The sequence below is a fragment of the Pundamilia nyererei genome, unplaced genomic scaffold (assembly GCF_000239375.1).
Source record: "Pundamilia nyererei isolate P.nyererei 1_Seehausen unplaced genomic scaffold, PunNye1.0 scaffold00010, whole genome shotgun sequence".
Classification (NCBI taxonomy): domain Eukaryota; kingdom Metazoa; phylum Chordata; class Actinopteri; order Cichliformes; family Cichlidae; genus Pundamilia; species Pundamilia nyererei.
Window position 1 is genome coordinate 1,198,620 of NW_005187411.1, and position 9,401 is coordinate 1,208,020.

The 9,401-nt window shown below is 40.2% G+C and overlaps 2 protein-coding genes across 3 annotated transcripts in view; one reads left to right on the forward strand and one right to left on the reverse strand.

Annotated features, from left to right (window-relative positions):
• Positions 1-285: 285 nt before the first annotated feature.
• On the forward strand, positions 286-4,384 carry LOC102210471 (protein yippee-like 5). Its single transcript, XM_005723758.1, has 3 exons — positions 286-474; positions 1,999-2,170; positions 2,277-4,384. Exons 1-3 carry the CDS (start codon positions 299-301, stop codon positions 2,499-2,501), a joined length of 573 nt encoding a protein of 190 aa, XP_005723815.1. The 5' UTR covers positions 286-298; the 3' UTR covers positions 2,502-4,384.
• Positions 4,385-6,479: 2,095 nt separating this feature from the next.
• Positions 6,480-9,401, reverse strand: part of lclat1 (lysocardiolipin acyltransferase 1) — a 16,785-nt gene continuing 13,863 nt past the window's right edge. For both annotated transcript variants that reach the window (XM_005723759.1, XM_005723760.1), the window contains one exon: positions 6,480-8,856. In XM_005723759.1, the coding sequence (XP_005723816.1) occupies positions 8,330-8,856 (527 nt within the window). In that variant the 3' untranslated portion in view covers positions 6,480-8,329. The remainder of the gene's footprint in view (positions 8,857-9,401) is intronic.

A 9,401-nucleotide genomic window follows, 5' to 3' on the forward strand; every position in this document is an offset into this window, starting at 1 on the left:
CTTTGGGTGCCTTGAAAAGCACTATATAAATCCAATCCATTATTATTATATTATTACTGCCCGCAGATCAGAGTTACTGTAGTTTAGCTTTTCTTTATTTATTTGGTATATTAAAATTTTTGTTATATCCAGATATTATGTTGTTTGTTTGTTTTTTAAATAAGCTTCAGTATTATTTTTTAACGATTTTAATGAGAACGGAGCATATTTTTCAGAAGTTGAGGATAGATGTTACATGCTGACACCTGGCGGAAAACCCGTATGTCGCTGCTGCAGAGGGAGCTACGTCACAAACCGGATGTTGATACTAGTTTGGAGCTCAGCTCAGAGGACAGGAACAGCTGAAAAAGAAAAACAAAACCACGACGACGACAACGGTATAAACAGCAGATGTGCGACTGAAATTTACTTTAAAAAGTCGGTGACACCATCGCTGGGCACGACATTTTGTGTCACCAGACCGAATTTGAAAAGGTAGGCAGCCGTCATTTGGAGTTTAGTAGAATTATCTGTTTTGTGGTCGCTTGTTGACTCTGTTAGCTGAACGGCTAACCTGGCGTTAGCTTCCATTCACACGCTGGCTCGGTGCATTTTTACGAAACCAGTCGGTTAGGTTATCTAAAATCCCAATGAAAATCCTCTGATGTATTCTCTTTAGGTAGCTGGGAAAATCTCTGCTTCGTTTGTTTTCCATTATTCATAATTGTATCGACACCATGCAAAGCCCAGTTGCCATCTACAGTCAGTATTACTCATAACAAGGCATCCAGGAACAAGAAGTACTTCTGTGGTTGTAACGACTAAAGTGTTGAAACAGGGAGAAACTGTGCCAAGGCGACTGGAGTGCTCTTTGTTAAGATTATTTACACCTTAGTTTCCACATGTTCCACTGACAAACAAACAAAAGAAACCAAATTTTATACAAAATAATGGGAATTGATGAGCATTTTTCAGAGGGCTGGGATGATGTGCCACTGATCCCGGTTCTTACAAAGCCTGACCTGAGATGAGAATAGAAAAGACGAATGAAAAATTAATGAAATGAAAATGTTTTTATCCTATTTATAGGAATTTTTAAAAACATAGACGGATGTATTAAGCTTCTGTAAGCAGTTATATAAAGGACAGTATTTTTGATAATAAATTAGAAAAATGGGCAAAGGCAGCTGTTTGTAATCAAAGTAACAATAAGCAAGTTGAAAAAGCCATTTGATTCTATTTTTTGTGGCTTTTTGTCTCTTTGCTCCTTCTTTTTGTTTATCTCGATTATTATTATTAAGGATTATATTTGTGTTTTAAGGGAACTGAGAAAACAGTACTTTTTCTCAGTATCAGTAGAAACATTCATGTTTTTACTGATACTCTTTCAGTGGCTGTGCTATCAATTTTACCAAAGTATTGTATTATGTGTACAATTCAAAACATAGTTAAGAATCGTAAGCTAGTGCATTCATCTTCCCCAGTCCATATAGAGAACGCATAATAGATTTTTGAGATAATAACAGAAACTGTTTTTTTGTTTGTTTGTTTGTTTTTCCATAATCATGCTTAAATTATGCTTATGCCTTAATATCTCTGAGAACAACCCTCTTTTTTTATTGGGTACAATTATTTTGGATATTTCAAGTTTCTTTCTTTCTTAACTTGTAAAACAGCTATGATAAGTGAGTGACTGAGCTCAGATAGTTTTCCACATATTCCTAAACAAACAAATCTTTAAAAAACCCAAGTTTTAATGTATTTATTTTTATTTGATGAACAGAGATTGAATGACTCCTTTATATATGTGTATTCAACTTGTATTGTTAATGATTGATTAAAAAACAATTCTGTGTTGTGGAACATGCCAGAAAAAAGTTAGAGACTGATATGCATTATTACTTTGGCCAGCTAAAGGGTATTATTTTATAAGGGGTCACTTTCTTCATACTGTTTACAATCAGTCCAGAATACAGTCTTAGAATACATAGCGTACTATTTAATTTTCTCATGTTTTAGCCTTAATTTAGTCAATCTCGGTGATCAGACAATGGGGCGCATCTTCTTGGACCACATCGGCGGAACACGTCTCTTCTCTTGTGCCAACTGTGACACAATCCTGACTAATAGGTCTGAGCTAATCTCCACACGATTCACAGGAGCCACAGGCAGAGCTTTCCTCTTCAATAAGGTACAGTGAAATTAGCCATGAACACACCATCTGTGACATGTTTCTCTAAACCAAACGAAATACAGGCATTCATTAGTTATACTTTAACTTAAACTCCTCCCTATAGGTGGTGAACCTCCAGTACAGTGAGGTGCAGGACAGAGTGATGCTCACCGGCAGACACATGGTGAGGGACGTCAGCTGCAAGAATTGCAACAGCAAGCTGGGTTGGATCTATGAGTTTGCTACTGAGGACAGTCAGCGGTACAAGGAGGGCCGGGTCATCCTGGAGAGGGCACTGGTTAGGGAGAGTGAGGGCTTTGAAGAGCATGTCCCCTCAGATAACTCCTGAGTCCTTGAAGTGGTATTAGGTTGAGTGGGAAGGCTCAGTCCTGTGCCCTCCTTTCCTTCTCCTTTGCCCCCTTTGCCTCTGTGCTGCACACCACCACCTGCAGACTTAGTGGTCAGTGAAGTTCTGGCTTCACCCTCCCACTCCCCTTCTCTCTCTGGCCAATGATCTTAGATCTTTGCTGACTAAAAGATTGGTGTGCTTGATCTATTCTTGCTGAATAGACTTCCCCAAAATACCTTTTGATTGATGTATCACAGGGCAGTCAATTGAAACAGCTGGAAATGCTCTTAGAGAGTTCACTAAAGCATTTAAGCACTGTCTCACACACAGTTGTCATCACTGATCCACAAGGCATGTGCCACACTTTCATGGTAATTAAAATACATTCATGATAATACACAGATCAGTCACATTTTAAAGAATATTTGCTAGCTGTTTTATTTGTTTGTGTAACAGGAGCTAGTGGAGCTTAGTATGATCATTATCCAGGCATGGGCAAAGCGACCAGCCAGTGCTCCATACCGCTGTTAAATGAGCCGAACATACTGGTTTAGTGGTATTTGTGTTTCCGTATTGTGAATGTTGACCCAATGTATCTGTCACTGGTTGCACTGAATGCATTCAATATCATGATAGTTGATTATGTGTCAGTTACCTTTTCTTCGCTTGCAGTGTAGTGGATGTAATTGTGTTCTCATCCCACTGATACAGTGAGGACTGCACAGATTGATGTCATATTTAAGTATTCATTGTTGTGCCTGAACAGTAGTTTTCTTTAGATTAGGCTCATTATTTTAATGACATGACATATTTCAAATGAACAGAGTAGACAACCTGTTTACTTCAGTTCCACCTGTGTTTAGCTTACCATGGATTCTGTGCCTCTGCGTGTGAAGAGCAGCATGCCACTTTAGTGACTTGTCAGGAGCATGTTCCTTTCAGCCGTTCGCCTTCAGTGTGACACAGTGCGTCTGAAAAATGATGGAGACATTCTCTGACTGCGTGGCAGCTTAAAGGAAAGGATCTTTAGAGAATAGGTCATATTTGAAAGTCGCTCAGTGATTGTGTGGGACAAGTGTACAGGTTTTGAAGGAATAACTAAAAACACAATGCAGTGGGCATTCATCAAACAGCATTTTCTTGAATCTAAAAATATGTTCAGTACTGTATTTGACCATCGTACATGTATTTAAACCGTTAAACATATCAATGCAAATGCTGCTGAGCTACTTTCAGGTTTGTGACACATCCTCTTTATAATCCTAGGCTTGGGGCATGTTTGGTCATAAGATGAATCGCTTCTTAGAACACAAAGCCAGGCAAGCTTTGAGTATTTATCTTCAAAGTCAAGCCCTTGCTGTTGGAGTAGGCCAGAGCCTGCATTTTATATTGTCAAACTGTAAAATAAAATAATTTACTTGACATTTGAGGTTAATTTGGGACTGGGTTGGAGCACAGCCACCCAGCCCTGATGTTACCTTGTTTATACTTTGGGCGTTACCAGAATGGTCCAGCCTTCACTAATGACACTTAATGTTTTGCTTGTTTTTTGCAAGGTCATGCTTGACGGTGCAAGTTTTAATTTCCAGAAGACAAAAAAAAAATATCCAGGACACTGAAACCACTCATGTTCCAAAGTCAGTGCAGTGTACAGCTAGTGGCCACAATTGAATATCATCATTTTGTTGTTCACGTTTAGCATTTTATTGATAGCAATTGTTTTTACTTTATATTATCTGATTATTGTTTTATTGATCGATTATGTTTATGTTATGACATATTTTCTTGTTTGGGGGATTAATATGATACTTGTTTTCCGCTATGGCTAGATTTTCTCTGATGTGATTTCTAAATAAAGATGTAGTACCTGGGTTTAAACCTTATGACAGTATTCACTGAATATTTTAATGTATTAATGCTCTTAATAGAAGGCAGGTGTGGTTGTAGTTGCTATCAATTGGCAAAACCTTCTTACGTTAACATTTCTGAAAATGAAAGACACATTGGGACATGAAAATACCAGGATTTGGTAGGTGCCATCATGATCAAAACCTAAGCATTTCTCCGCTAGGTGGCAGCAGAATACAGAGAACCAGGTTAAAGATGTTTTCCTTGGTAGGGTGATGCTGAATCCCTTGCCAGGGTGATGCTGAATCCCTTGCCTGCCTCTGACGTAAACCTGCTTGGCAAGATCTGTAGAGCTTCACTGCAGTCTGGCAAGACATATTAGAGATGTTATTCCCTGAAGCAGATAAAAACAAATAAGAGAACTCAAAAATGATATATATTTGATTAGATGTCTGACACTTGAAAATATTTACTTAACCGTTAGAGAAAATGTCATTTAAAAAGGAAATCAAGAATGGACCACATCGAAACAAGTCCCATTTTAATCCCAGCTATTCACCACTCAGTATGAATCACCCACGATGTAAAATTTGACTGCATTTGCTTTATAAATAGGAAGTGACGACTAACTTCTGATCCACCCACTAATATTGCATCTCCGCTGTAGAGTTATTTATAGCTCAGCTCCTGTAGGAGGGCTTCTTTGTTGGTGTGTCTGTAATGGTCTGTGTCACTGTGGTGGAATCAACAACAGGTCTGCTTTTCTGCAGTCACTCCTGCAGGCACAATGCACTAAACCCAGCTCAAACAAATATTAAGTTAGCTGAACACAATATACTTTTCTGATCACGGCTATTTTCGTACCCATCGTAGTTGCTTGTTCTCCATTTTTTGATGGATGTGCGAGGCTTTATGGTTTCCACAGCTATTTACACCCATTTAAAAGCTGGATAGAACCAGAGGCAAAAGTGAGACTCCTAGCTCCAGAGAAGTCACAGTGCTACTTTATAATTCAGTGACTTCGGCTGTGCCTAACCTCTGGATTGTCTGCTGCAGTCGTTATTGAAAAAGCTATCCGGCTAGATAAGGATAATTACACTGTCTTGATCCTATTAGCCTGCATGCAACTAGATAGTCTAGATGTGACAATCTTTATGTAAGATGGCTGTATTTCTATTTGTACAAGTGCTCTAGGGGAGAAATTTGGGATACTGAGTTTCCTGAAAACTTTGACCCCAGATGCCTCCTACATATCCATCAAAGTACTGTTCTAATAAAAGAGTCCGACTTTTGGAAGCTAATCTAATTGAGAGAAAAAAGGTAGATGATAGCCTATACGAATCATCCATCTTCCTTCCACCCACTGTCAAACCCATCAGGGCAATTTTGAAGTTATATTCAGATACAGACGAAGATACATTCAGATGAAGAGGTGGAAAAGCGAGGGGTGAGGGGGTGGGGCAAGAGAAAAAGTGGGTGGATAAATGCATCTGTAATTGTCCAATGATTCATCATCTGCGGACAGCTAATTTAGTATGTCCTCACTTTTTGTCTTTAATTCGACTGGATGTGTCTGCCCGCTCTCCCGTGCCCACAGGAGAGCAGATATGTATAATATAGAAATAAACTTTTCTTTCCAGCTCTCTCTTCACACACACAAAAGGAGTGACAACATTCTGTCACTGGGAGAAAATGGCATGCTTTCCACTGACATCACTCCACATACTGTTGCCAGGAGACAAGGGAGTCAACATTAGTTACTATGGCGACTGCACTTCACCTTCAAAGCTCCTGACCTTTTTGGTTGTCTATGGTAGACTAGAATGTGTGTGACATGTATATTTGTGACATGTATATGAGTGTTTGTGTATGCGCACAAAACACACGAGGCAGGACGGTCTTCCATCCTTAGTGTTGTGCAACATGAGCATTCAAGGTCTTGTTGAGTCATCCACTGCAATACAGTAGTTGTTACAGGACATGCAAGATTAAAGGACTGCAGTGGAAAAAAAATGCAATGAATGAAACTGCCGATCACATGACACTGGGGCACCAAAAGCGCCGTTACTACTTAAGTTGGGAGTCAACATTTCCTAAACTTAAAAAAACAAAAGATGACAGGAGACATCAGTGAGTCGATACAGCATATTTATTTAGATATATATCTCTTCATTTAAAAGACTGACTCATAACAGTGTCCACTGCGTTTACCTGAGGACAGTGATTTTTAAAGAGGTCCAGCATCGACAAGTAAATGTAAAAATGAGCAACACAAAACGGCACAGGTGAAAGAGACAGATTTCCAGCTGGTTTGGGAGTTTTAAGTGGTTTGAAAAAACAAAACATTTATATAGTACCATATTTGGTAAACAAACATGCTGATGATCGAGTTGTTAAAACTATATCACAGTGACTAGAAACAGCCCCTTTTGACATAAACTCGAGGAGCTTCGGATTTGCATAAACCAAACAAAACAAAAAAAGACCCCATTGTCGACTCTGTTGTGTGCCAGACAATTAGTACTTCAAAAGTGGATTGAAGTCGTCAGCTAGATCACACATTTCACAGTGTTACAGAAACTGCTGTAGACCTCCAAACACAAAAAGCTTCTTTACTCACTCAAGTAAAAATGTAATTGAGTTTGAACAGAGAGCAAAGGCAAAGAGAACAAGAGGTGAAACATGCGGCTGAAGAACTGCTTCAATCTTCTTTCAATTTCACTCCTTTTTTGGCACAACTGGAGTCGCTTTCTCAGCTGTCATTTGCTAATTGAGTTTAGCTGGCGCATCAATGCCAGTCCTCTGGAGAGGGATACCAGCAGTGGTGGGCATTACAGGGCTTTTTTGGATTAGGTTGAGTTCAGGGCCAGTTTTCCACTCCAAGTCTGGTTCTCTGTGCCACCCTGCACATTGAGGGGTAACGTTGTCCCAACAGGACATTCTTCCACCCCAGCACCACACACATCCCGTCTCTACAAGGTGTCTCTTCATCCCCAGAAAGGGCACAAAGCCCATCTGCTTCTACAGTAAGCCAGACTTATCAGTCAGATCTTTAATTTTGATAATAATACAAGTGCTGCCTCAATATAGCTACAGGCAACCCTGCCACTGACATGTAGATCTACCGCTTCCTCACATGACAGACTACTTGCTTTTGATTGCTTTTTGTTTTTAAAGTTGACATTTGCTTTTCTCACTGCTGGGTTTACATGGAAAAGCTGCATTGTCATATTGACTTGAGCAATTGAGACATATACAGTGAAACCACCATATAGGCTAAAAGGGTAATTATACCCACTAAAAGTAAACAGTTTTACTCATATGTGCCTTAATAACTCTCTGGGAATTACATCTGTCCTTTTTTCCCCCTTGCTGAACACTTCTAACAGAAGCTGATTGATTTAAACAATCCATCTTATACTGCTAATGTGAATATTAGCAGAAGTCAAATCATCATACATACACGTTCTGTACTATGGCTCTGCTCCATTCATGATTAAAAAAAAAATATTACAGCATACAATAAAATACATTTCAAAAATATGAATATCTAACAAGTATGACAAATACCAACAGCAGTATTTTCTGACACAGGTCCATACCGAGGTCCCAAACAACAAACCATGATAAACACCTACTACATGAAACGGATAAAAATGGACAGACGGCAAGCTAAATAACAGTGATTACACAAGAAAAGTCACAGAAAGGGCAAGTGATACATCATTTACGATGAATTCCCTAAACCCAACACAGTTTAATATGGTTAACATTCCTTCCCCCCCCCAGAAAGCTCTTTCCACTGAAGCCATGCATACCATCGTGGGTGCACTTATTTTTGTCTTTCTAAGGCATGGAGCACTAGGTCCCACCATGGGATCCTTTAGCTCACTGGACTGAACAAGTGTAGACAAATGAGTCCTCAGTCTTTGCTGAGTACAGGTGGTAACACGTCATTGTTCATTCGCAACTGTATTTCCTCACTTCATTTTTCCATCTAGCAATTTATTGTTCTCACTGACGTCAGCAGACATCGACTTCCAGTATCGATGGCAGGCCATCTCCAGCATCTCAAGCCCTCCAAAGCGCTTGTGCTGAGCTATGTACACTCCAACCATGATCAGGAAGTAAAGCCTGAAAGGAGCCCAGAGCCACAGGCCAGTGAAACACAGAGCAATGAAGCTGCTCCAATACAGCAGCGAGGCCGCTTTGATCAGAGTAACTCGCAGCTCTGACTTACAGGGTGGTACTCGTGCAATGCCATCCCTGTCAAAGGCGCGGGGCTGCCCTGAGTAAAAGTCCCGTAACCGGACCTCCTTTTCGGCCCAGCGCTCCCGACACCAAGATTCTAAGTCAGAGGAAGAGGTGGGAAGTGCAGACACTGGATAGCGCCGGACATGGAAATGGATCTCACGTGGGAAATGGCCGGATATGAGGTGGCGTTCTGTCTGTGGGATGTTCTTAGGGTAGGCGACTGTAATGTCATGGACGGCATCCAAATTATCACCTAGGAAAAAAGTAAAAAACAAGTACAATTTAAAATGATGAATGGGAGAATAACACGACTTACTATTTTAAAAAGATGAAAGCAAATTCATTTAGAAGTGTGAAAAACTCTACTTCCGATCCAGAACCACAAACAGTAAATCTTTTAGACATGAAGACAAGCCACTGCAGGGAGAATTATTATCTCTCTTACAAAACCACACTAGTTCACTGGCCCCGTTACTCAGACACCTCCAATTATCCAGTAACTCGCCGTTTTAAAACTACCGTCATCACTGATCTACAGTGCCCTTGTATACACAGGGGGAACAAAATAGATTACCAAAAGCACAGGATGACACCCGCAAGCGCCTGCTCTCACAGTAAAAATAGAGCTTAGAGGGGCACAGTGGATATGGACAGGGAGAACATGATCAGCATGAGTATGTCAGTCAGTGGCATAAAGAAAGGGAGATGAAAATTGGCTTAGTCTGATGATATCACAGTGTTTCACAACACCTGCTTGGAGAGTCTGTGTCACTGCTGAGCATGCAGGGTTGGTGGGGG

Bases quoted from the DNA above. Each gene is read 5' to 3' on its own strand.
- LOC102210471 (XM_005723758.1), top strand. From the start codon at position 299: ATGTTGATACTAGTTTGGAGCTCAGCTCAGAGGACAGGAACAGCTGAA. The intron at 475-1,998 runs GTAGGCAGCCGT...CTCATGTTTTAG, and splicing joins ACCAGACCGAATTTGAAAAG to CCTTAATTTAGTCAATCTCG. The intron at 2,171-2,276 runs GTACAGTGAAAT...TCCTCCCTATAG, and splicing joins GAGCTTTCCTCTTCAATAAG to GTGGTGAACCTCCAGTACAG.